Source organism: Megalobrama amblycephala, linkage group LG7 (assembly GCF_018812025.1).
Source record: "Megalobrama amblycephala isolate DHTTF-2021 linkage group LG7, ASM1881202v1, whole genome shotgun sequence".
Lineage (NCBI taxonomy): Eukaryota > Metazoa > Chordata > Actinopteri > Cypriniformes > Xenocyprididae > Megalobrama > Megalobrama amblycephala.
Window position 1 is genome coordinate 54,691,433 of NC_063050.1, and position 27,207 is coordinate 54,718,639.

Here is a 27,207-nt window from a genome sequence, read left to right on the forward strand (position 1 = left end):
ACATTTTTGTTTAAATATTTGGTTTATTTGATTATTATCAAACATTTTATTCTTTGGAAACTGAAAACAAAGTGAGCTGCACAAATGAACCATCATCATTTCAGAAGCAGAATTAAGTAATTCCATTTTAACTTAATATCACAAGTTTGATAAATACAACGAGAGAAAGAATAATAAATCTAGATAATATTAAATGTATTCTTATATGACATGGGTTCATGCCTTTATTAGCATCATGCTGATATTTTATTGTGTATTTTTCCCATGAAAAAAAAAACAAACGTTTTTTTAATGCCCATTCAACTGATACGATGACGACACATTATAGATTTAGTTCACAGGTAAATATGACTACTGCTATGATTAATCTTTCACAATAGATTCTTCGAAACACTTGTTAGATTGACAGAACTGCACATGCTTTAAAACAGTTTTGACTGGAGCCAGCCAGAATACTTTGGTCTGGAACCAAGACAACTCTGGAGCACACTGGCAATGGACTTTGCCCATGTGATAAAACCAACAAATGTCAGGAGTAATCATTGTAATCATAAGTTAAACAATTCAAACCACTCACAACAATAAATGTCACATTTACAAACCACATATGTATACTGAATTTACCCCTTTATGGATCAATGATGTATGACTATTATGGCCCTGTAATACTTAATTCTGGTTGGCACTCTGTTAAAGTTTATTTTGCATTAATGACAGATTGTATTAGCCTTTAGATACCCATTCATCCATCAATCATCAATTTACAAGACCCATATTGTAAACATATAATAAAACACACCAAATTAATAATAATAATAAAAAATAGAGGGAAAGATCCCCCATAAATGAACATTGTAATCATTCAGTCACCCTTGTGAGTTCCTTTTATTCAACAAAAATTAAGATTTTTTTTTTTTTACTTTTAATACATTCACATAATTTTTGTCCATCCATTGAAAGTCATAGCAACCTTCAAACATTTAATAAAGACATTGTACAAAACAACTAATTCATATTAAATGAGCGGTTTAATCCAAGTCTTTTAAAAAGACATGATCACTTTATATGCTGAACAGATTTAATTTAGGATTTTATTCACATATGAAGATTAATCAACACACATACATAAAGCACATCAAATACGGTCAACAGCAGTTCAACCGTGCTTACTTGTACAAAAACAAACCTCGTTAGTACTCTTGGAAGTTGAAACGTGCTTGCTTTGAGGATTGTGATGTAAGAACAATTTTCACTGGATGTCTTTATAAACTTGAAGCTTAAAAATTCTGTAGTGTGGACTTTCAATAGATGGACAAAATGATGAAAGAATATAAAATATATTCTTTGTGTCCCAAAGATGAACAAAACATCAACTAATAAAAATTATTATCAGTTCACCTTATACCGTTTCAGTTATTGAGCTTGCACAGAGAGATAGAAGAACCATTTGAGAAGATCCAGAAAGCTGGATAAACAGCCTCAGTGAAAGGGAAGACAAAGGTGTGGAAGGGGTAGGCCCGGTCCTGCACATTATAGAAAGTTGCACTTCCTTGATCGCAGTCCAGCAGGACACCCACACGGCTTGGGTTGGGATTTTCCAACACCGTCTCGATGCTGTTGTGCCATGCAGAAAGCTTCACGTTAAACCACTCCACACACCAGGAATCTGCATTACGCCCCAGGCGGCTAGTGGGACCCTTGCGGTCGATTCTACCGTATGCAAGGCCCAATCCACAGAAGTTGTTACTGCTCATTTTGATCTCCCAGTAATGACGGCCTTGAGAGAAACCCTTTGTGCAGAGCACCTGGGAACAGACAGAAAAGCGAAGGGGGATATCTGGATAGTGAGAAGGGTCATCTGAGACTGTCGCTTTGGTGTTGTTTTCAGTCAGGGAAATCCGCTTGTGAGCTGTTCTGAAATCAAAATTGAGGATAGTGCCATCTAGACAGGAGAAACACATAAGCACATAAATGTCAATGCAGATGAAGATGGACAAGTGGATAAAATCTAAACTATATCTTAAACTCACATTTAAGAAGGTCACTCCTTTTAGCAGAGTTTTGTGCAGCTGGTGAACTAAGAGGCTGAGCTGTAATGAGAGAGATGAATTGACTCCAAAGGGAATGAAAGGTTTGCTCATTTTATTCTTGCATTAGTATAACAAATCTAACCAATCAGGGGTGCATTTCCCAACAGCATTGATAGCCAAATATGATTGCATTTTTCGCTGTTACCAACATAGTTCGGTGATTTGCCATTTCCTAAAAATTTTCAACGGACATTTGAAAAGAGTGTCGCAAACGTGGTTGGACTGCATATATACAGGAGCAAAGTGTACGCCAATTAAACCATTAGCTTTTCTTATGCTTTATTAAAAAAATGCTTGCAGTTTTCTAAATTTTTTTGTGTTTATTTTGTTATACTCTCAGCAGAGTGGACTTCGGATTTTCTCTAACAGTATATTGCTGCAAAGGTATTTCAAACTTCATTTTACCCCTAAACGAAGAACGAAAAAGAACTTTGCCGTGAGTATATCGGCACCTTTACGTTGTTGTACGGGAAACTAACCCCTGGGAAATTCAATCATTTCAAAATGGTTAGTTTAAAATTAATAATTAAATTGAATAATGGTCTGATACATTTTGATTGATTGATTGATTGATTGATTGATTGCTTCTAGAGTAGAATCTATTCTGAAATTACAATGAGCACAAATTTCTCACAAAAATAAATAAATAAATATATATATATATTTTATTATTATTATTATTTTTTTTTTTTTGTGAGAGAAATCTGTGCTCATATATATAATTAAGGAGGGCATGAACAAGAAATTTTTCCACATACATATGTCAAGTATGTCTACAGTTTTAGGTCTGAGTTCAAGCAAGTTTTCCATGCTTTTGGAGAAACCAGGATTTATTCCTTTAGGGGGATTCCTGGATCCTGGCAAAGAAGATACATGTAATGTTAGAATAATTTCTAAGAAATATTCATGTGATCCACATTCCTTTTGTGGATCCATATCTCTTTTCCAGTCCAATCACTAGGTGTGAATATGTTCTACACATATAATGCTAATCAGACAAACAGAAAAAGAATAAAATAATGAACATATGGAGGATGGTCAGAGCTTACTGTTTGATTTCTGGTCTTTACGGTCTTTGGGATCTTTCAGCTCTTTATTAACATTCTTGTCTATTAGGGAAAAAAGAACAATGAGAGAAAGATGTTCTTATTAATTTATATATATACACACACATACACACTTGACTTACATTTCTGTTTAGCTCCTAGAGCCTTAGTTTTGGGAGCACGAGCTGGACTGGGAGACCTCATACGTGCTGAAATATATTGAAAGAATAATAAAAAAATAGTAGATGGATGGATTTAGGTTATACTGAATCATGAACAACAGCCTATTCACTTGCAAGTGAGTTACAACTTACGCATGTCTCTTGGATTTGGAAGGAGGGCGGGAGTCTCACAAGGGATTCCCGGGAATTGGTTTCCTAGAGGATTAGAGTACTAGTTCACATCTTCTGCCAGCAGCTTTATTAAGGATAACCTCAACAACATACAATCCATAATCATTTGTATAAACATGCTTTTATATGATTAGTATGTTTCAGATTTCCACACCAATCATTTCAAAAGACAATCTCACCTGCACCAAGAAAAGATTTTTCAAACTCTGTAAAAACATATGTATGTCATATGTATGGCATGCGCTAAGACTATGGTGTTGCTGTATACTGAACTTACTGCAAAACATGCTGCACATTTTATACAAGCTCCAGCACTAACACACCTGGTTTAAGTACAAAGATTCTGTTCTCTGCTGGCTGCTCCATTAATTTTGTGATCCATTCCTTCAGTGCAACTGCAGAGGAATGGTAAGCTATCACCTCTTTACTTTCCACAGACATACGAGGGTTATAGGGCTCAAAATTTACCACTGAGGGCAAATCCACAGAGGCCTGTGACAGAAAATGTGAAAGAATAAAAAGAATAAAAAAGAAGAAGAAGAACTCAAAAATATACAAGCGGCATCAAACAACATTGAGGTTGGATATAAAACTAATCGAATATGAGAGCTCATGTTGAATTGTCTTGAAATGACAAGCATGCTCTTACACTCTCCCCCCTACCCACCACTCCACAAGATTTGATTATATATATATATATATATATATATATATATATCTAAGGTACAAATAAGAGTTCTAAAGCATAAAAGTGTTCATTCAAAATCATACTCTGGATCACCTTTAAGAATGTGAGTGATTGAGACTGGTCCAGCAGACTGTTGATCTCAGATTTGGTCCTATTCATCTTCTCAACGTTCTCATTAAATTTCTTCATCAAGGAGACCAGTTTGCTCTGACCTTTCTCCTGTTCCTTATCAATAGCAATCATGGCCTCTTTCTCATCACGGTCGATCGCTTCTCTGATCTGCCTGTATTCTGCCTCAAGAATACGTTTGCGGGTAGCAGCTAAGTCCTGGGAAAGCAAGACCAAAGAAAATGTAAGCCCAAAATATAAACTCCATCTTATGGAGCTCCTGATGTTTGAGATGCAAGGATGGAGTGTAATGCATGATGGTGGGTAAAGAGACATGCACATCTTGCATCCTATCGTCTTACATCCGAATCATTCTGCTAAAGATACCCAAAGAAAAATGAACATATACTAACTTTTAATTTGGTTTGTTGCTCCTTCATTTGTGTGATAACCTGCTGGTTTTTGTCAGTTTTGACTTCCAGGATGTTGAGCTTGTCAGTCAGGTCAGTCTGAAAGAGTTTCAAGAATAACAGGACACATATTATTTTAGAGAATCCCTTCATCATTGCTGAATGATTCAGAACACACAATCCTACACAATTTTTATATGTTAAATAAACATTATTGGACACTATGCTTGAGCTGTAATGAGAAAAAAAGAGGAAATAAAAAGCTTTTCGTAACAACAAATTAGGTTTGCTCATTTTATTCTTGGATATAGAAAATCCAACCAATCAGGACAGAATTGTTAGCTAAATATGATTGCAATTTTCGCTGTAACCATAGTTCACTGAACTATGTAAGAAACTGTTGTCTGCCTCGACCCATATGTAAAAATAAGCTCATCCCCAAAATGCCTCAATTATCATAGAAAAGAAGAAAGTCAACAGGTATATTGTTTCTGCACCATTTGGGGTGATCACATCCTGAGCAAATGGTCATCAAATATAGAATGGGAATAGGTGTGGGACACCGAGAACCATCTCAAACAATGAGGTGTCTCAACTTTATTAACATACAGACCAGGGTAGCGCTTCCCAAAAGCATCGTAAGCCTAAGTTGATCATAGCTCCATTGGTTTCAATGGAGCTACGATCAACTTAAGGTTACGATGCTTTTGGGAAACGCTGCCCAGAGCTATTACAACAGGAGCAACTTAATTTACTTGAGGAGTGGTAAACTGTAACAGGATAAAAGTTTTGAGATGTCTGGGGTTCATTCCGACTCCGATGAACCCAAGGTGCTACATGTACTTTGTCACTGCTACGTTGCAATAAACATCTTCATCAAGATCTTCAACATCCTCATTTTTTCTTACAACTGCCATTTCCTGAAACCAGATTTTCAATGAACAATGTATGGCAAACTTGTGTGGTTGGAGCTACAGCTCTTGAACTGTGATAGTGAAGTAGCCCTGAGAAGCCATGTTTGAAATGAAAAATTACATTGTGACAAAAAGCTGCTGACTAAATGAACTGCATATACTGTATACAGGAGTAAAGTGTGCGCCAATTACATACTGTATAATGTGATAAAAATGGCTTTCTGCTGTTTGTGCAAATAAACTATATTAATTTGGCATTAATTGCTTTCTTGAACTGATTAATAAGCAGAAGTTAATACACCACCTGAGCTTGACATCATGACAAATTTTCTAGATAGTTAATTCCTTCTGTATTTTGCTTAATGGCAATTTATTTCAGTATTACTAAGATAAAAAAAAGCTGTCAAAATCTGCAATTAAGTAATTATTGTAATTAAAGTAATTATTGACATACAGACGTGGACAAAATTGTTGGTACCCTTGATAAATATGGTAAAAATAAGTCTGCATTGTTTATCCTTTTGATCTTTAATTAATAAAATTAGAAAAATATAACCTTTCATTGAAAGAAATGAATAGAAAGTGTGTGTGTGTGGGGGGGGGGGGGGGGTAACATTATGAAATAAATGTTTTTCTCCAAAACATGTTGGCCACAATTATTGGCACCCCTTGAATTTTTATGAGTAAAATATTTCTGAAGTATATCCACATTCATATTTAAAAAATGTTTTAGCACAGCAGGGAGATTATGAACATGAAATTGTTTAGCCATGACTTCCTGTTCCACAGGAGTATAAACATGAGGAAACACAAAGGCCAAATTCCATTAATCATTCATTACAATGGGTAAAACCAAAGAATATAGTTCTGATGTGCAGCGAAAGATTGTTGAGCTTCACAAAATAGAAAGTGGCTGTAAGAAAATAGCTAAAGAAATGAAAATCCCCATTTCCACTATCAGGGCAATAATTAAGAAGTTCCTAATGCACGGTGAGGAGTTTGAGTGGCCAAAGACTCTCCAAGGATCACAGCTGGAGAATTGCAGAGAGTTTTGAGTCTTGAGTCTCAGAAAGCCTAAACAAAATTATCAACCAGCACCTACATCCCCACAAGTTGTTCGCTAGGGTTTCAAGAGAAATCCTCTGCTCTCATGCAGAAACAATCTACAGCATATTCAGTTGTCAGACAAGACTGGAACATCAAACAGGACCAGCTTCTATGGTCAGATGAAACAAAAAAAAAGAGCTTTTTGGCAGCAAACCCACCAGATGGGTTTGGCGCACACATGGATAAAAAGTACCCCATGTCCATGGTTAAATATACTGCTGGATCTTCAATGTTGTGGGCCTATTTTTCTGCTGGAGGTCCTGGACATCTTGTTCAGATACATGGTATCATGGATTCTATCAAATACCAACAGATAAAAAATCAAAACCTGACCGCTTCTGCTAGAAATCCAATAATGGGCTGTGGTTGGATCATCCATCAGGACAATGATCCAAAACAAACACAAAAATGGGTCACTGAGCACAAAATGAAGCTTCTGCCATGGCCATCCCAGTCCCCTGACCTGAACCCTTAAGAAAATGAGTGGAGTGAACTGAAAAGAAGAAGCACCAACATGGAGCTGGGAATCTGAAGGATCTGGAGAGATTCTGCATGAAGGAATGGTCACTGATCTCTTGTCAGGTGTTCTCCAAACTCATCAGGCATTATAGGTGAAGACTCAAAGCTGTTATCTTGGCAAACAGAGGTTGCAAAAAGTATTGAATAAAAGGGTGCCAATAATTGTGGCCAACGTGTTTTGGAGAAAAACATTTATTTCATAATGTGATTTTCCCCCCACTTTCAATTCTTTTCCTTCAATGAAAGGTTATATTTTTGCTAATTTTATGAATTAAAGATCAAAAGGATAAACAATACTGATTTATTTTACAGTCATCTTTGATCATATTTATCAAGGGTACCAACAATTTTGTCCTCGTCTGTACATAATTAGTGACATGACTTAGAAATAACTTTACAGAATTTATATTGTAATGCTTATGCTGCGCCACTGTTCAGTAGGCTTACAAAAGCAGACATCCCACCTCATCCCGGAAAATCCAGGAGTCTCCCACATAGATGGTCCCTGATGCCAGCAGATTATACAATATTCCAAAAATCGAATGCGCCTTCTGTGTGACCATTTGCGTTCATATTTTCCAAGTGGTACTCACTGCAGAGTCAAATGACATCCGGCTCCACCTCTCTGGACGTCTAATGGGGTGGAGGGATAGATTTGTGGATATAGGGTTAGTGTGTGGTTGTATATTCTAGCTCCACCCATTAGGTCCATATTACATTCACTCCTCCTCGCTGGACGTCTAGCGAGAAGGAGCTAGATGTAAGCTCCACCCATTTGCTCTGCAGTGAGCAGCCTTGAGGTGGATTACGTGAATGAATATATGAACAAAATAGCCGTGAGATATGGCTGTATATCGGCATGCTGTGATTACGGCTACAGCCGAACACAACAGTTTGCACAAGTGAGTAAATAAGAAACAATAAAGGAGTGTCTTTAAAAACCTTCTTTTGTGCAGAACTACTTCCTTCCACCACAGATTCAAATCTCAAGTTGATAGTTTAACAGTTGTGACCAAGCCTCCGTTACTAATTCTAAAATGTCATGTTAGAACTAGTAACGCTTCACTGAATTTGAGTTGCTTCAATGAAGCTCATTGTATTATGTAGAGTATTATGAAATTATGAGAAACCCCCTTTTTTTTTTGCAGAACTACTTCCTTCTATGGAATGCCACAGAATCAAATCTCAAGTTTAACAGTTGTGACCAAGCCTCTGTTACTAATTCTAAAATGTCACTTTAGAACACTTCATTGAAGGTGAGTTGCTTCATTGAAGCTTATTATATAGAGTATTATAGTATGAGAGAGGAATCGACTAAACTTTTGTATCTTTTGTTACCTGCATCTGATATAACATTCATTCTTCAGGCCGATGTCCATAATATTATAGGGGAGAGTAGGATAAAACGTACACTTTTATTGTCATGTGACCATATATTTTGAAATTACCCATTAGACTGTGAAAAGGAGAAACACATGGGAGGAGTGGAAGGCACCCATTTACTTTAAAAACCATTTTTGGCTTGTCAAAGTAAAACTTTAGCATAACAGATGTAATGGCTGTTACATCAAAGCAAATTTCCAGGTCTAAAAATATTTATGATGCATATTGTTGATTAAGCAACGTATAAAACCATGCAAATCATTTAACTAAATAATAGCCTTAATTTTTAAGCTAGCTTGTTTTTTCCCAAAATGGCAGCAATGTGGCAAAGGGATCCTAATGTTGTGGGGTAAATTGAGCCAGCGTTTTAACTTACCCCACCATAAGGCACTGAAGTTAAATTAAATTTCTTAAGTATAAACTGGTATAATTTCAAAGTAATATTATGCAACTGGTTTATAATTTTTTTATTTGATAGGGAAAGTGTACAAGTCCTTCAAATCCTTCTCTGATAAGAACCAAAAGATGCTTTCACCAGATTATCATCATATATATCTTTCCACCTGTAGTACCTAATGGCATGTTCATCACTGCAGAAAAGCTACCATGCCAAGAACCTTTTTACTAATATGTTTATTAGTTTCAGTGACATTAATTAATTAATTAATTAATTAATTCATTCATTCATTCATTCTAATTTAGTTTTTACTTAATTTTATTCAACAAACTCACTGTCTGTTTTTGGGAAGGTTACAACTTTGGTGTTCAACATATTGTTTCAGAAATGCAAAATATTACAAATATTGAAATTTAAACTTAATTTTGTTGGTTTTATGTTGTTTAAGTTAGCTTTAAGAAAAGAAATACAATTATTTGTAAAAGGAAATGTGATTATTAAATTAGCTTTTAAATTTCACATGGGTGTGAATCAGATTCATTTAGATGCATGGTCAGTTTATACCCAGATGGTGCAACAAATCCCTAACCTGGGTTAAATTGAGCCACAGGAACACTTTTTTATAAGCCACATTTTTAAAACCCTTTGTCATAGATGCAATCTGAAAATTTAAAATGATTGGAAACATCCTGAAATTACTTTAGATTCTTTTTTGTACTTTGTACTTCCTTTTTTTGTACATTGTACTTCCCTTATCTTGAGGACCACAGAAGTTATTTATAAAAAAAAGAAAAAAAAAAGGCTTTCTCCCCTATCCATTCTAAAATTAGTTTGAATGCTCACTGAGGAAAGTGATATCTTTGTCTTTGTTATGAAGGTAATATGATGTCATAAATATTCGCATACACAGGGTAAGATTTGTGGAAGTGTACATAAGATTGCAAGCGTGAATTAAATTTGCATGCAAGAGACGTTTTGTAAAGGTGTAAATCGCGTTTCAGGTGTAAGAAAAAAAATGATTTGCAGCATTTAACTGTTATTCGTAAGTGTAGTTCATGTATTGTGAAACTGCAGCTTCATGCTAATGCAATATAAATATGATCTGTAATCCTCAGGCTTCCATTTTTCCACGCTTACACTTTTGGCACGATTTTTTTTGTTGTTGTCGGTGTTCTTCTTTGTTTTTTTGCTGAAATAAGCAAGAACAGGTCTCTGCAGGATAGTAATAGGAGTTTTGAGAGCATTACCTGATTTGCCTGACTCTCAATTTACTCTTATCTGATTGGTTTAATAAACACACCAGACGCTACACTCCCATGTGTTCAAACTGAGTTTCGAGCTGGTGTTAAAGGTCCCGTTCTTCGTGATCCCATGTTTCAAACTTTAGTTAGTGTGTAATGTTGTTAGAGTATAAATAAAATCTGTAAAATTTTAAAGCTCAAAGTTCAATGCCAAGCGAGATATTTTGTTTAACAGAAGTCGCCTACATCGAACGGCCAGTTTGGACTACATCCCTCTACTTCCTTCTTTAATGACATCACTAAAACAGTTTTTTGACTAACCTCCGCCCACAGGAATACACAAGAGTTGCGTTTGTAGAGTGTGTTTGTCGCGATGTCGTTGAAACGCTGTTATTTTCATCCCGCAGTCCAATCACCGGGTCTGATTCCGGCTCAAATTGATAGGGTAAAATTAAAGACATGTTTACAATAACACTGAGGGCATGCATCTCCACGTTATGGTAAGAGGCGTGACCTTTCCGGCCAAGATGCGCTAAACTGCTGTCGAATCACAACACAGGAACCGCTGGCACAATCAGAACTCGTTACGTATTTCTGAAGGAGGGACTTCATAGAACAAGGAAGTCATCGGCCCGTTTTTATGACAGTGGAAACAGCGGTATACAGATAAGTAAATTATGTGAAAAATACTGTTTTTTTTTACACGCGAAACATGAACACGTTATATTGCACACTATAAACACAATCAAAGCTTCAAAAAAACACGAAAAACGGGACCTTTAAGAAAGAAAATTTCTGTGTATATATCCTTCTACATCCTCCTCCTCCTCAGCAAGTATCTGCACTAATACATGCACAATATGCATGATTTCACTTGTCTACAGATCAGGGGTGATTCCAGATTTATTTATTTTTTACTCAAATCTGGTTCAATAATAATTTAACCAACAATATTTAATATAATAAACATATTACAATAATACATTAACAATAATAATTAACATGTTGTAATTTAAGAGGATTTTACAAAATATTATTAAACTATTTACTAAATATTTATCTCTAACTTTTTCACCATTTATCATCTGTAATACCATAACCACTAGATGGCTGTATAGCCCTATATACAAATATATAAACTTAATTGCGTGTTCCCTAGTTGCTGGGAACATTGGATTCCCACATAATTAGTTACTTGCATTTTGATATATATTTAGACATTATTAAAGACTACTTTTGTCAAAGTTTTTTTTTAAGTGTAAGTTAAATGTAAGTTTTTGCATTAGTCAAATCTGGACACAAAGAAAGCATTTTGTTACTCATACTAGCTACATATAATTACAGTCACACGAAAGTAATATTGACTACTGAATATTGAAAGTAATATTGACACAGTGCGACAAGGGCGATATTACAAAATATGTAATTGAGTGTTGTACCATGAACAGAGGCATGATCTGAAAAATTCTGCATCAGAAATCAATCAGCAAATTCAAATTTAAGTAGTTTTATTACTTATTTTATTATAAAGGCTTGACATTGCCAAAGCATAGCGCTCTGATACCATAGTATTGAGCAGTCAAATTAACATTAATTAAGTTTTAATTATGATTTAATTAAAGGTGCCGTAGAACGTCTTTTCAAAAGATGTAATATAAGTCTAAGGTGTCCCCTGAATGTGTCTGTGAAGTTTCAGTTCAAAATACCCCATAGATTTTTTTAAATTAATTTTTTTAACTGCCTATTTTGGGGCATCATTAACTATGCACTGATTCAGGCTGCGCGGCCCCTTTAAATCTCTCGCTCCCTGCCCTCCCGAGCTCTCGACTATAAGTGCAGTTATACAGTGCATAAACAAAGTTCACACAGCTAATATAACCCTCAAAGTGAAGTGACTTGTGACTTGTGGCCAAGTATGGTGACCCATACTCGGAATTTGTGCTCTGCATTTAACCCATCCAAGTGCACACACACAGCAGTGAACACACACACCGTGAACACACACCCGGAGCAGTGGGCAGCCATTGCTGTGGCGCCCAGGGAGCAGTTGGGGGTACGGTGCCTTGCTCAAGGGTCTCACCTCAGTCGTGGTATTGAAGGTGGGGAGAGCGCTGGATATTCACTCCCCTCACCGACAATCCCTGCCGGACCTGAGACTCGAACCCATGACCTTTGGGTTATAAGTCCGACTCTCTATCCATTAGGCCACGACTGCCCCAAATGGATCTTTACAAGATGTTCGTTATTCATGCTGCCTGCATGCATCGATTCCTGTGAGTATAGTATTTATTTGGATGTTTACATTTGATTCTGAATGAGTTTGAGGCTATATTAGGGTGACCAAACGTCTTGTTTTCCCAGGACATGTCCTGTTTTCACGTCCTGTCCTGGCCGTCCTGGTTGTTTTTTATAAAGTGATGAAAATGTCCTGGTTTTCATTGTTTTTCATTGGGCCATTAAATTTACCGGTGTTATGAGATTTTCGGTTTCCGAAGCGGAGCATACATGAATATTAATGAGTTAATATTCATATATTAATAATGCACATGCAACTGAGAATATTAGTTCAGATTGTATCTCAAGACATTAGTGGATTATTCCATAAAGGTAACTATATTCTCAGCGTCGCGGCTGACTTATGCCTAAACTACAGTTGTTTACTTCCTGGTAACATTTTATATGTTTTCATTAGTATGCACGCTTTGTGCAGTCGTCTGTAACTGAATAACAGATACTTCATGTAACAGCAGAGCAACCTTCAGCTATCGTCTACAATGAGTTAAGCTCATTGTGCTCTTCCTTTGTACCTTGTGATGTAACAGCTGACAGGCCTATATAAATTTCTTTATAACTTTCATGCTAAGTTAAGTAACTGCTGGGAAAGATCAGCTCTACAGCAAAATATAGATGGACAAACAAGGAGGATGAGGAAGAAAAACAGGATGAAAAGGAAAACGAGGATGAAGAAGAAAAATAAAAAAAGATATATTTTTTGTTAGCTTTTGTAAGTTTGTGAGAGCTATATTTGTTAAATCTGGATTGCTAATATAGCAGAGGTATTTTTTTTTAGTTAATTTATTATTTTTCTAATACAGAAGAGACATTATTTCTATAATTATTTCATGTGTTATTTTTGAAACTTAATAAAACATGAGTAACCTCTGAGAAGCCTATCTGAATTTGTGTCTTTGGTTATAGATAGTATTTTGTAATATAACAATTTTCTAACCATACAGAGGAGGCGTAGAACTACTTTAAATGTATTGAAATTATAAGGCATCTTTGAGTAAATTTCGAGTATCATTTGAGTATCTCATTGCCGGGCCGAGTGTCCTGGTTTTCAGTAATCAAAATATGGTCACCCTAGGCTATATGCTCTGTGGCTAACGGGCTAATGCTACACTGTTAAGCATTGTTTAAGTGTTTAAAAATGAGAATAGCGACGGCTCTTGTCTCCGCGAATACACTAAGAAACGATGGTAACTTTAACCACATTTAACAGTACATTAGCAACATGCTAACAAAACATTTAGAAAGCCAATTTACAAATATCACTAAAATTATCATGTAATCATGGATCATGTCAATTATTATTGCTCCATCTGCCATTTTTAGCTATTGTCCTTGCTTGCTTACCTAGTCTGATGATTCAGCTGTGCACAGATCCAGACGTTAATACTGGCTTGTCTAATGCCTTGAACGTGCTGGCATATGCAAATATTGGGGTCATATATATTAATGATCCCGACTGTTACATAACAGTCGGTGTTATGTTGAGATTCGCCTGTTTTCCGGAGGTCTTTTAAATAAAGGAGATTTATATAAGAAGAATGGAGAGGAAGAGGAAGCAATGGAGTTTGAAACTCAACGTATGTCTTTTCCATGTACTGAACTCTTGTTATTCAACTATGCCAAGGTAAATTCAATTTTTGATTCTAGGGCACCTTTAATTTGTTTTTTATTTTATGTATGTGTGATTGTGAAGTACTATTTCAGCAGAGAGAATGATGCTGAATTAAATGAAGATAAATGTATTAGCATCTGGCGTGTTTATTAAACCAATCATATAAGATAAATCGAAAGTCAGCGAGAACCTTATTTGATTGGCTGTAAGAAGGTAGACCCGCCTTCCTCCTCACACACCTGAAAAACTGAGTGAGGGAATTGTGCCAAAACATACCCTGCATCCCAATGTGTTGAATATTACTAATGTCACATACTATTTAGGATGGATAGTATGCACATTGAGACGCAGGCATTGCCTGATGGTTATTGTAGTTCTAGACTAAATGTGAATTTAAATGCATTTACTCATCTCACCTGCACGAAAACATTCAGTATTCTTCAAAAAGAATAAAAACAATGAAATTCAATCTCAGAATTTTACATAAACATGTAATAATTAGCCTAACTATATTAAGTTATACAAATATACTTTATGTTTAACTTCACTTTATTAATGTCTTTGCTGCTGACCTTCAATGATCCAATTCAACCATAGCAAAAATTTACTTAAGATTAGATTTAGAAATAACAGTGTTCAACTTCCTCCTCATGTATTCTATTCTTTATTCCAGAATGACAGCACTACTGTACAGACATGCATTTCCTTCAGCGTGAGGCTAATTCATTTCACTTTTGGTGTGAAAGGGTCTTAACATTTGCCAAAAAATAACTTTTTGTTGTTATTAAAAAACAAACAAGCAAGCCCAGCCCAGGTTAGAAAGAGTAACGCAAATGTAATGTAACACATTACTTTTCATAAAAAGTAACTAAGTAACAGGGAGTAATGCAATATTGCATTACTTTTAACCCTCTATGCTACGCAATATGATATCAATCAAGTTTGTTGCCTCGAGGCAACATTGTACCACAATGGAAAAAATTAAACATTTGGCATTTTCATGTAGAAAAAAAGAAATATATTTATTGAAAACATTAATTTATTTAACTAGACACTTAAACAAACAAATTTCTCTAGTTTTTAATGTATTAAAAGTTTGATATTTAATAAAAAGTAACATTGTATATCCAGCTGTTGCCCTCAGGCAACATTGTACCATAGTGGAACACAAGTATTACCAAACCATCATATCTTTATGTTATTATATCAAGTTATCATATCCATATTCATCCTCATCTCCATCTTCTCTCTCATCCTCAGTCTCTTCCTGGTGGATTGTCACTATGATTTAATCTTCCTCATCACAGTATGACCCCTCATTAACTCCTCATCCTCACCCTCATAAACTGGCTTTGCTACTTGTGTTTTATACCTCTTTAAAGTGCTATAGAAAATGTGCGGATCATAATATATGCAGATATGGTATGTGAATTATTATTCTTATAAGTGCATTACAAAATCATGTGAAAGTGCCAACATATTTAGATAATTTTAACTCTTTTCCTTACAAATATGATACATTTGTATTGAAACCTATTATGGCTGTATGGCCTTATGCGATTCCATTATGGTACAATGTTGCCTTGAGGCAATACAGTTTTTTGTTATTTTCTCTAAAACATTTGATGATATATAATGTAAAGTTCTTAAAAATACTTCTTTACTTGCCAGTGAAGGTGACTCATATTTTTTGTGGGTGATTAAATGGTTACAAACAAGTGAAAAAAGCACTTTTCAATGGAGAAAATATGGAGTCATGTGACATGTGCACATGTGCTGAAACAGGACACAAAATGGACACCTGTTGGTCATGTTTTGGTCTTTTTTGCACTTTTATTGATTAGTATTTGAGTTATTCTGTCCTGAGATATGTTTGATCAATCAATTGGTGGCTTATTTTTAAAAAACAAACTAAAATAGACCATGTTGCCTGGAGGCAACACCGTACCATAGAGGGTTAAAAGTAACTTTACCCAACACTGGGTATGGTACTAGAATAGGCTATAGCCTACATATTGTGACATCTCCCGGAAATTAGTTTTTTGGTCCAGGTATCGTTCGTTCATTTGTTTTTGGTTTCACATAGGAAAACGAAAAAAACGAGAAAACAACTCCTTTTTTCGTTTTTTCGTTTTTTTTAGAAAAACGAATAAACGAGAAAACAACTCCTTTTTTGTTTTTTCGTTTTTTAGAAAAACGAAATTATGACTTGATTTTTGGTTTTCCCGTTCTTGCACAGAAATCAGAAAAACCACTTGATATTCCGATTGGGTCCTGTGGGTGGTGCTAAATCTGATTGGTCATTGTTTTTCAAAATAAGAGTTTTCCCATCACTGAATTTTTTAGCTTGTAAAATTAATTTTAGATTAATTTTTTAAGTTTTAGATGTTTTTATAAAATTAAATTCTTATGAATAATATATTTTTATAATGTCTATTTGTTATTTAAGGCCATTGGGCCATACTTACGCTACAAACATCATAGATGTATGATGTATGGAGTAGCACAAATTACACAAAAATTTAAATATGCTTTGAGGTTCCTAGAACCAGTAATATGCAACATGCCTTTAGTCAAAGTATAGTAAAGGACGCGGTGGGCTAATAGGCCTATTACATCGTCATTATAATACAATATAATGCAGGATGTGCTCACTCGGTTGAGAGAAGATTAAAACCAAGAGAAAAAGAAAACTGTATTTTTTAATTCATTGTTATAGCTATCTATCCTCTTATGTCAGATTCTTAAATTTAGTCAACAAATTCAATCAGAATGCAAAGACAGGGTGTATGGCTATTATGACCAAATAAAAGGAAGTCGATCAATAAAATCAATTTTTGGATTGACACATGGCATGTGGATTTACACAGGAAATTATAATTGCATAAATTATGTTAAGAGATTAATGTTTTTAATGTTACAAATTTAATGTAGAAATATGAAATGATTGAAAAAAAAATGAAACGTCTCCTTTTTTTAACTATGAAACTAAAACCGCCAGTAGGTGGCGGTAAGCCTCTAACTTAATGAGAGAGTTGAATCCTTTATTCAAACTAGTCGTTCAAAAATCCTAACTCATTTAACCTAGCAAACGACTCTAGCCTACTTGAATCTATAAAAGTTACTGAGTAACTTTATTGAACTGTTGTATAAATGTCACATTTGCGATTGTGCAGATGTTCCTAAAAACAGCACTCTTGCTGGTGCGATAACTCGCATACCATAGGCTCGTGTTATAGCTAAATAAATAAAACAGAACTCGTTGGGCCTAAATGTTTCTTTTTTCTTTTTTCTTTTTTTTTTCTTTTGGTGTATGCCTATTCCTATTGTGATGGCAGTGGAGAGAGCGCTGAAAACTCTCGAGAGCACATAATTTAGTGAACAAATTTATAGAAAATGATCATTCTCTGTAAAGCAATGTGACGTAGCCTACAAATTAACCATCAACCATATTATTGATTTTTATTAAAATGAGAGAGATCGTATTAGGACTTCAAAATAAACTTTTTCAAATCCTTTATGGTTGCAACTATTTATTTTTAACACAGTGTCATTGTTTTTCTTCTTCTTCTTCTCCTTATTATTGTTATTATTATTATAATTATTAATGATATTAATATCATGTCTTTTATTCAAATGGGGAGGCCCCGGTGAATTGATGTTCTCTGAACATTATCGGAAAAAAAGTTTTCGCATTAGGTGTTTTTTAGGCAATTCGAAAAAGGAATATTTCGCAAAACTGCAATGGAAAGTTTTTGCGCATTTACAGTCACCTGACTTAGAAGACGCGGTGTGTTTGGGGTCCGTATACGAATATAATAATAATAATTATCATCATCATTATAATAATAATAATAATAATAATTATCATCATCAACATTTATTGGGCTACATATTAGAAGACGCTTTTATCCAAAAAAGGAACAAAGCAATTCGTCAAATGTCATTCATACAGGTTAGAAAATAATAATTCAGGGCTAAGATTATCACAAATAAACACAAGATTCTGACGCATATCCAAGGGTTTGTGTGGAGTGTGGAGTGCGCACTGCATGGCAGGGAGGCGCGGACGCGAACACTTGCATTTTCCTATCAACAGTGGAAAAAAATTAAAATACTCTATCATTTCTGGTCATAAAGAAAATAATAATACATTATTTGCAACTACTTTTATTTGTGTAAACTCAACAAGAAAACGTTGTGCTTTTATAAAATAAAATAACAATCAGGCGCGGTTTCATGATCTCTGTGAACTGAAGCGCGAGAACTGAAACAAAATAGCCTATGTAGGCTAAAGCTTGAAATGTCCACTTTAAAACGAACAAATTCGAATCGAAATCTAATACCTTCTGATTATGTAATCCGTATTTTTCTCTAAAGGCGCATCCGCTTAACAGCGGAGATGGAGATATGTTTTTAGAAGACCCTGATTTAGAAAACAATAGTTTATTAATAAACAATTAAATTAAAATGCCTCGTTATTTTTCCAGACACATTTATTATCATTAGCCTATAACTATAAATCCCCTTTCTGTAGGCTGTGGTTCCAGAGACATAGCCTATGGCTCTTCTCATTCAGCACTGTGGGAAAAATATAATTTCCAGGTTATAATTTAGCCTTAGAACACCAGTAAAATCTTATTTTTTTCCCATAATAATTTGTGAATATTTTAAATGTTTCATAAAGGGGCAGAAAGTCATAAAAATCTGAAAAATCGTCGACAGGCTATTTATTTTTTTTGCGCAGCATTCGGTGTAGCCTAGTTCAATTTAAAATGGTGTTCAACTTTGCGTTTTAAAAATAGGCCTACAACAACCGTGAATTTGTTGACTAAATTTAAGAATCTGACATAAGAAGACAGATAGCTATAACAATGAATTTAAAAATACAGTTTTCCCTTTCTCTTGGTTTTGATCTTTTCTCAACCAAGTGAGCACATCCTGCATTATATTGTATTATAATGACGATGTAATAGGCCTATTAGCCTACCGCTATACTTTGACTAAAGGCATGTTGCATATTACTTGTTCTAGGAACCTCAAAGCATATTTAAATTTTTGTGTAATTTGTGCTTCTCCATACATCATACATCTATGATGTTTGTAGCATAAGTAGGGCCCAAACATAAACTCAAGCCCCAGCCCCCTAAGTCCTGCCCCCTAAATCCGATATGTGCATACAGGCCTTAAATAACAAATAGACATTATAAAAAAATATATTATTCATAAGAATTTAAGTTAATAAAAACATCTAAAACAAAGAATAAATGTATTACTTAAAATTGTATGACAACTGTCAATGGGTGAACATGTTTACATTTAGGCTATTTCAATAGATTTTTTCAGTCAGTGAAGCCAAATAATTGGGTGACAAATAGCATGCATATAGACTTAATTTTACAGGCTAAAAAATACAGTGTTGGGAAAACTCTTATTTTGAAAAACAATGACCAATCAGATTTAGCACCACCCACAGGACCCAATCGGAATATCAAGTGGTTTTTCTGATTTCCGTGCAAGAACGGGAAAACCAAAAGTCAAGTCATAATTTCGTTTTTTTCGTTTTTCTAAAAAACGAAAAAACGAAAAAAGGAGTTGTTTTCTCGTTTTTTTCGTTTTCCTATGTGAAACCAAAAACAAATGAACGAACGATACCTGGACCGTTTTTGCAGGGTGGGATGTCTGCAACAATAGAGGTCCGTGTACGTTTTGATAGTTTGTTTTCCAATTTGAAATGAAATACGCAGAAACGAGAAAACAGTCGTTTCCCGTTTTTTCGTTTGTTAAAAAAACGGAAAAACAAGATTTTGACTCGATTTTCGTTTTTTCGGGTCATGGATAGAATACGGAAACACGACTTCAAAACTCGTTTTCCACATGTGGGCGGTCATTACACGCCCCTTTCAGCCGATTGGTCAATCAAATCTGAGCCAGTGACGTCATCTTCAGTTCGTTCAACAAAATAACAGTCTCTCCTGCTATATCAGTAGATGTCATAAATCGGCTTTCTTCTGTGCAACCTAACGGGTATTTCACAGAAATATTTATTTCAGAAATGTTAATCAGCACACAGACTGTTGTAATGCGGTTTGTAGTTTAATATGCATGCTGAAACTGCGCTACCCACACAGAGGAGCGGGTAAAGCACAGATTTAAAAAAACAAACAAACAAAAAAAAAAAAACTAGTTTTTATTTTATTCTATTTTGAATAAATAGAATAAATCACAATAAATAAGTAGTGTAAGCAGTTTTGAAAAACGAACAATAGCTCATCTCTCCATTTATTTTATATAGCCTAACATTGCCTGCTGAATATATAGGCTAATGTTAATAACCCTTTGGTTAAAAGATTGAGGGAATATGTAAAGATCAAACATTAAAGATTAAAATTACAGCTACATAGCTATTTTAGTTATTACAAAAATAATATATATAAAACGAATTAATTTAAAGCTGAACTGAAACAGAAACCGGCGTTATAACTACCTCTCTAATTTGACACAAATCCAAATGTTTCAATATTCACGATTTGGAGGCTAAACTATATTTATTATTTGAACGCTTTTATTGTATAGCCTACAGACTACTTAAAATGAGCAGTATAACTTTTTATATATTTGGTTGAATAGGCTATGTTATTTTGACAGTTAACAGGCTGTGATGTCAAGTTACTAAAACTGATGTGTGTGCGCGTTAGGCGCCGACGCGTTCACTTGAATTTTCTTATAAAAGCGGAAACAACTTAAAATACTCAGACATTTATGGTCAAATATATGTAACACCATTCGAATCTGCGAAGGGTTAAATAGGCCTATTATTTTTGTACACTCACAATAAAAACAAAACATTGCTCGTAAAATAAACAAAGAAATTTTCTGCCGTCTCGGTTTCCTTTCTGTGAACGTCTCAAAAATGAATCGACACTCATATTGTCGCAATTTTTTCCCCTTTCATTTTGGTAATATGTTAATTACTTAAGTGAAATAAATTTCGCGCATAGGCTATTTATTCGTTTTATATAATTGAATCCTTTTTTTCTCCGTTCACAGAAGCGCGGCAGGTGCGTGATGATGATGAATCCTCATGTTCTGTTGTTTATTCTGCTATTTGTTCATGTAGGCTAAAACTAACCCCCTGGGATTTTTTTAATTATTCACAGACATTTATCATATATGCATACAGTAAATTTTCCCGCTGTTAAGCCACGAATATTTACAAAATAAAATAATTACAAAGATAATAAAAGATAATAAAATAATTACAAAGATAATAAAAGTTCTATGTTCAATATACAAGAGTTTTTGTTTTGCTGTTGTCCACTAAAGCAGCTGACGCAGAATCGCCAATTGCCGTTAAATCGAAATTGAAAGTAAAATGTTCAGGGCCATTTAATTCATTCAAAAGCGAAGGAAAGACAGAAAAAGTGAGGATAGCAAGTAAACTGTGACGTATAATAATGTTCACTGTGTTCATAAAAGTGTTTAATTTAAGAGATAAAATCTGCATGGCCATTTATAAGTAAGGAAAACTAAAAAGGCCCCCGATGGTGATACCGTTATTAGGTGTTGCCACACAGTGGATAGCCTATTTTCTAATATGACTTCATAGTCTACTATATAGCCATGCAAGGAATGCGTCTGCTAAATGATTGAATTTAAATGTATAAAATGTAAACAAAACATTAAAATAAGAAAAAAAATGAGTCCAGTAGCCACTGATCTATAGAGAATCTATCATTATGTACTATAGCCTATTGATCGGTGGTAGTATCCCAAAGGATGTCATGCGCTTGGTAACAGATGTAGAGGCATTTACATTTTACATTTAAAAAAAAACAATGACAGCTTAAAAACAGACTTAAAAAAACGGGAAACGACCGTTTTCTCGTTTCTGCGTATTTCATTTCAAATTGGAAAACAAACTATCAAAACGTACACGGACCAATAGATTACGCTGTAAAGTCACATTTCATGTTCAGCCTAAGGAGGCTATAATATTTTTTCACATCCGTTTACTTTCCAAATAGGTTTAAAGATAGGCCCAACCTTTTGTTTAAAGCGCCGCTCATCTGCGGTGATGAATTCGCAACCTTTATGCACGGACTGCAGACAGTTGGTGCAGATGCAGCTCTGGTGCTGAATGCAGTAGAACTCCATCAGTTTGCCATGATCGGAACAGAGACGCTCCACCAGGTCTGGCAGCGGGTCAGAGAGCTGATGCGCCCGGAAAATTGCATTTTCCCGGTGAGGCCTGACATGATCCTCGCAATAAGACGCCATACATGTCAGACAAGTTTTGACCGCTTTGGCTTCCATGCAGCTGTCACATTTGATTGCATCTGGATCTTTCTTTTTCACCTCAAATGGTTCTTTAACGGGTTCAGGGACACCTGCTTTTATTCTATAGGCATCCAGCACCGCGCTGAGGACGGTGTTCTTCTTGAGTTCGGGTTTACAGCTGAAAGCCATTCGGCACTGAGGGCAGGACAGTGATGATACCCTGTCGTTCCATGTCGCTTCGAGACAGCTGGCGCAGAAACTGTGTCCACAGATTAAACTCACCGGGTTCTCGAAAAGACATAAACAGATACTGCATGTCAACTCGTCCTCGAGACCCAGTAAAGACATATTTTCCGCCATTGTGAGACGTCGAGGAAGTACCGATCACTGACTACACTGACACAACTGCGCCTCAGCAAAAATGAAACTAAACCGGGAGGCGGAAAAACGAAACTTAGCCTATGTGACGTGTAAATGTTCATAGAGTAACAAAGCCTAGCTTAAATTATGCTACCAGACTGCTACATTAAAATGTCCTAGTACAAAAAAATTTTTTTTAAAGCTGTCTTTGTGCAAAATGTTTTTATTATTATTATTATTATTATTATTATTATATTTTGCGTGAAGGCACAATTTAAACAGGCCTATCATGTTCTTCAAATGTACACAAGAGGACACTGTTTGCTAGTAAAATCGACTTTTTTATGGGTTTTGTAGAATCGTTTTAGATATTATTTAAACTATAATGTCTATGTTAGGGTGTTTATTGTGGTTCTTAATTTCACCAATAAGTCCTCTTCAGCAAATAGCATTCGGAAAAAGACATCTTTTCTGAATCTGTGATCTCGAGAGCAGGAGACATGTGGGTCGAGGTAAAGAGTTAATCTGGAGTTTATCAAAGTCTAAAATAAATTTGTTTAAAAGAAACAATTGGCAGGTCCTTAGGATATTAAATAACCAACTTAAAATAATTGATTTGTATTTTGTTCTCCACAATATATTTTATATGCTATTTATGAATATCTCATAGTTACAGATGGATATTTACAAAGTACATTTACATGTAGGCTACCTATTTATTTGAATTATTCTATAATTTGAATGAATTATGGCCCAACTCTGGCTGAAGTATGCTATCTCTTACTGTTGTTGTCCTTCTACAGTCAAATCTACGGTGGCCCAGTAGTGCACAACACAACGAAATTAAAAAAGCAAACATAAGTTCACAACACAACGAAATCGAGACACAACACAACAGAATCGAGCCACAACACAACGGAATAAAGCCACAACACAACGAAATCGAGCCACAACACAACGGAATCAAGCCACAACACAACGGAAATGCTCCCGACCATTAGGGGGCTCTCAGAGCTCGGTAAAGTTAGTTTTCCTTGCCACTGTTCTATAGAGTCGGCAGTAATATCAATACCACGATTAGTTTAAACAGTATGTAACCACTGCATATCGACATGAAATATTAATTCAATATCACCTACGTGCAAAATAGCTTCATATTTAGGCCTATACTTGTGAATGATTTGACGCGCTACCACGGCGCATGATGAAGGGAACGTCTGCCAATCCCACTAAGTGGTTAAAACGTATAATTTGTATTCATTAAAATTACTTTTAACATTTAAAAACAGACATATTCAAATTCCAAAGCTTGTCAGTCTTACCAACAGGAACTAACAACCTTTGGAATTTGAACATGTCTGTTTTTAAATGTTAAAAGTAATTTTAATGAATACAAATTATACGTTTTAACCACTTGGTGGAATTGGTGGATGTTCCCTTTATCATGCGCCGTGGTATCGCGTCAAATCATTCACAAGTATAAATATGAAGCTATTGTGAACGTAGTTGATTTTTAATTAATATACCATGTCGATATACAATGCTTACATACTTAAAACTAATCATGGTATTGATATCTTTGTAAAACTGTCGACTTTATAGAACAGTGGCAAGGAATAGTAATATTACCTAGCTCTGAGAGCCCCCAAGTGGTCGGGAGCATTTCCGTTGTGTTGTGGCTTGATTCCGTTGTGTTGTGGTTTAATTCCGTTGTGTTGTGGCTTATTCCGTTGTGTTGTGGTTTAATTCCGTTGTGTTGTGGCTTATTCCGTTGTGTTGTGGCTTGATTCCGTTGTGTTGTGGCTTATTCCGTTGTGTTGTGGTTTAATTCCATTGTGTTGTGGCTTATTCCGTTGTGTTGTGGCTTTATTTCGTTGTGTTGTGGCTTGTTTCCATTGTGTTGTGAACTTATGTTTGCTTTTTTAATTTCGTTGTGTTGTGCACTACTGGGCCACCGTACAAATCTAATGTATAATTAATAGTCACCTGCACTCAGGTTAGCACAGTTTCTAGAGAACACTTCCAGAACCTATGAGCATCAACAGTTTGCAAAAGGGCCATCCATTTATAATTAGAGAGTGTGTTTAAAACAATCATATTCTCACATTTGGACATAAATATGTTTCAATATCACTTATAAATTGAATTTTTAATCATGAAATAGAATAGACTATTTTAAAAAAAAAATCACAATTGCAGAGTGTATATGCTTTCTAGCATTAATATTAGGCTACTAGCAACATTTTAGTTAAGGACAGGACAGTTTCACAAAGTAATATCTTGATTGGCACATTTGACACAAGAAATCCCTGCACCACAAAGCAGCTCTACTGAGTAGGCTTTTTTTTCATGTTTAGAGGGCTAGATAATTGGTCATAATTACTTAATTATTTCACTGTATTGATATTGTTTGTCACTGGTTGCAGTTCAGGCTGTCGAAATAAGTGTGTTACGTGTTAGTGAAGCAGTGTTTTTATAGTAAAGCAGACACTGGTAGTTGTATCATGGTAAATTGTCTGTATTAATTGTAAAATCACTGAAATTGTGTAGCTAAGATGTATTTATATCAGGTTGCCTAAAACGTGTCTATTTCATGGATACTGATGAGTCGAATTTTCGAATATGTTGGCCTAGGCAATTTTCCTTTTTTGTTTTATGTAGTAGTAGGGGGCGACCTTTTTTTTTTTGAGCATTGGTAACTCAGTGATTGATTTGCTAGATCTCTCAAAATTTGATACATGGTAACCACATTGTCTACTACAAATATAACATACTTGGGCGTGTACTACACAATCACATATTATATGAGTTAATTAATTTTAAACACAAAGAGTTCAGTTGTTACAACCCTGACAGCAACATAGTGTCGGCCCATATCTGGCCCACATCTCGTCTGTGTGTAATCCACATATACCAGAGGTGGGCCAGATCTGGCCCATACTATGTTGCTGTCTGGGAAGCTACCTCACTACTGGGGAGAGTTGTAACACTAGGTAGGGACAGATGAAACAATGAGAGGTAATTTGCTGAAATAAGATCCACATAATCTAAATTAATGCAAGAATGTTATTGAAGAACAAAGAATAATCAGTTTTGAATAAAGTGAACAATGTAAAGTGACAAAAAATTTTTTATTGTATTACTTTTATTAATTTAAATTTAGCACAAAACAGTTGCCGTGTGTGTTGTGTGAGGAAAATCGGTTTTGTTGGTCTAAATCTACAATGTTGCTCATAGTCACATGCCACTTCTCCTGTGAGCTCAAAAAGTGATGGGAGTGTATGATATTGATGACATCACCACAGATCTTTTCTGACTTCTCAAACTAAAAGTGTTACAACACTCTCCATTCTCCCCTAATATTGTTCAATGCTCTGCCATCTGTGTATTTTCTCAGTAGCTTTTAGTTTCATAGTTGTAATAGCCACAGGTTTGTTTTCGGTCTGACAAATACGTGAATGGGCCACATATTTTTTTTTCTAGCTAGGGTTTCATGGGAATACTTTGCGTTACGTCATTGCCCCCTTCAGACTTCCACTTTTCAGTGCTCCTCTGGAACAGGTTGGTCTGCCAGACATGAGCTGAGAGAAAAACTTCCTAACTCTATACAAGATTATCATGTCACTCTTTCTAATTTTTAATTAAACAAAAGTAAAATTAAAAATTACAAGTAAAACATCTGGATTATATTTTGATCTGTAATAATTTTAATGGGTGTTACATGACAGAACCGGCATCATCAGAATCAGTAGGTTCTCCTGTTTAATTCGATATGTAACATCCATGGTACAAACCTAATTCCAAAAAAGTTGGGACACTGTACAAATTGTGAATAAAAAAGAAATGCAATAATTTACAAATCTCATAAACTTATATTTTATTCACAGTAGAATATAGATAACATATCAAATGTTGAAAGTGAGACATTTTGAAATGTCATGCCAAATATTGGCTCATTTTGGATTTCATGAGAGCTACACATTCCAAAAAAGTTGGGACAGGTAGCAATAAGAGGCTGGAAAAGTTAAATGTACATGTAAGGAACAACTGGTGGACCAATTTGCAACTTATTAGGTCAATTGGCAACATGATTGGGTATAAAAAGAGCCTCTCAGAGTGGCAGTGTCTCTCAGAAGTCAAGATGGGCAGAGGATCACCAATTCCCCCAATGCTGCAGCGAAAAATAGTGGAGCGATATCAGAAAGGAGTTTCTCAGGGAAAAATTGCAAAGAGTTTGAAGTTGTCATCATCTACAGTGCATAACATCATCGAAAGATTCAGAGAATCTGGAACAATCTCTGTGCGTAAGGGTCAAGGCCGGAAAACCATACTGGATGCCGTGATCTTCGGGCCCTTAGACGGCACTGCATCACATACAGGAATGCTATTGTAATGGAAATCACAACA

The 27,207-nt window shown here is 35.2% G+C and overlaps 1 protein-coding gene across 3 annotated transcripts; it reads right to left on the bottom strand.

Moving 5' to 3' along the window:
- Nucleotides 1-3: 3 nt before the first annotated feature.
- On the bottom strand, nucleotides 4-22,990 carry trim25 (tripartite motif containing 25). Of its 3 annotated transcripts, XM_048198117.1 has the most exons (11): nucleotides 22,207-22,976; nucleotides 4,699-4,794; nucleotides 4,271-4,504; nucleotides 3,813-3,981; nucleotides 3,669-3,695; nucleotides 3,451-3,513; nucleotides 3,280-3,345; nucleotides 3,140-3,199; nucleotides 2,849-2,947; nucleotides 2,031-2,090; nucleotides 4-1,942 (listed from the first exon to the last, which is right to left on the bottom strand). In XM_048198117.1, exons 1-11 carry the CDS (start codon nucleotides 22,798-22,800, stop codon nucleotides 1,410-1,412), a joined length of 2,001 nt encoding a protein of 666 aa, XP_048054074.1. In that variant the 5' UTR covers nucleotides 22,801-22,976; the 3' UTR covers nucleotides 4-1,409. The 3 variants fall into 3 exon arrangements, with proteins under 3 accessions (XP_048054074.1, XP_048054076.1, XP_048054075.1); XM_048198119.1 differs by lacking the exon at nucleotides 2,849-2,947 and having other exon boundaries at nucleotides 22,207-22,990; XM_048198118.1 differs by lacking the exon at nucleotides 3,669-3,695 and having other exon boundaries at nucleotides 22,207-22,969.
- Between the last annotated feature and the right edge of the window lie 4,217 nt (nucleotides 22,991-27,207).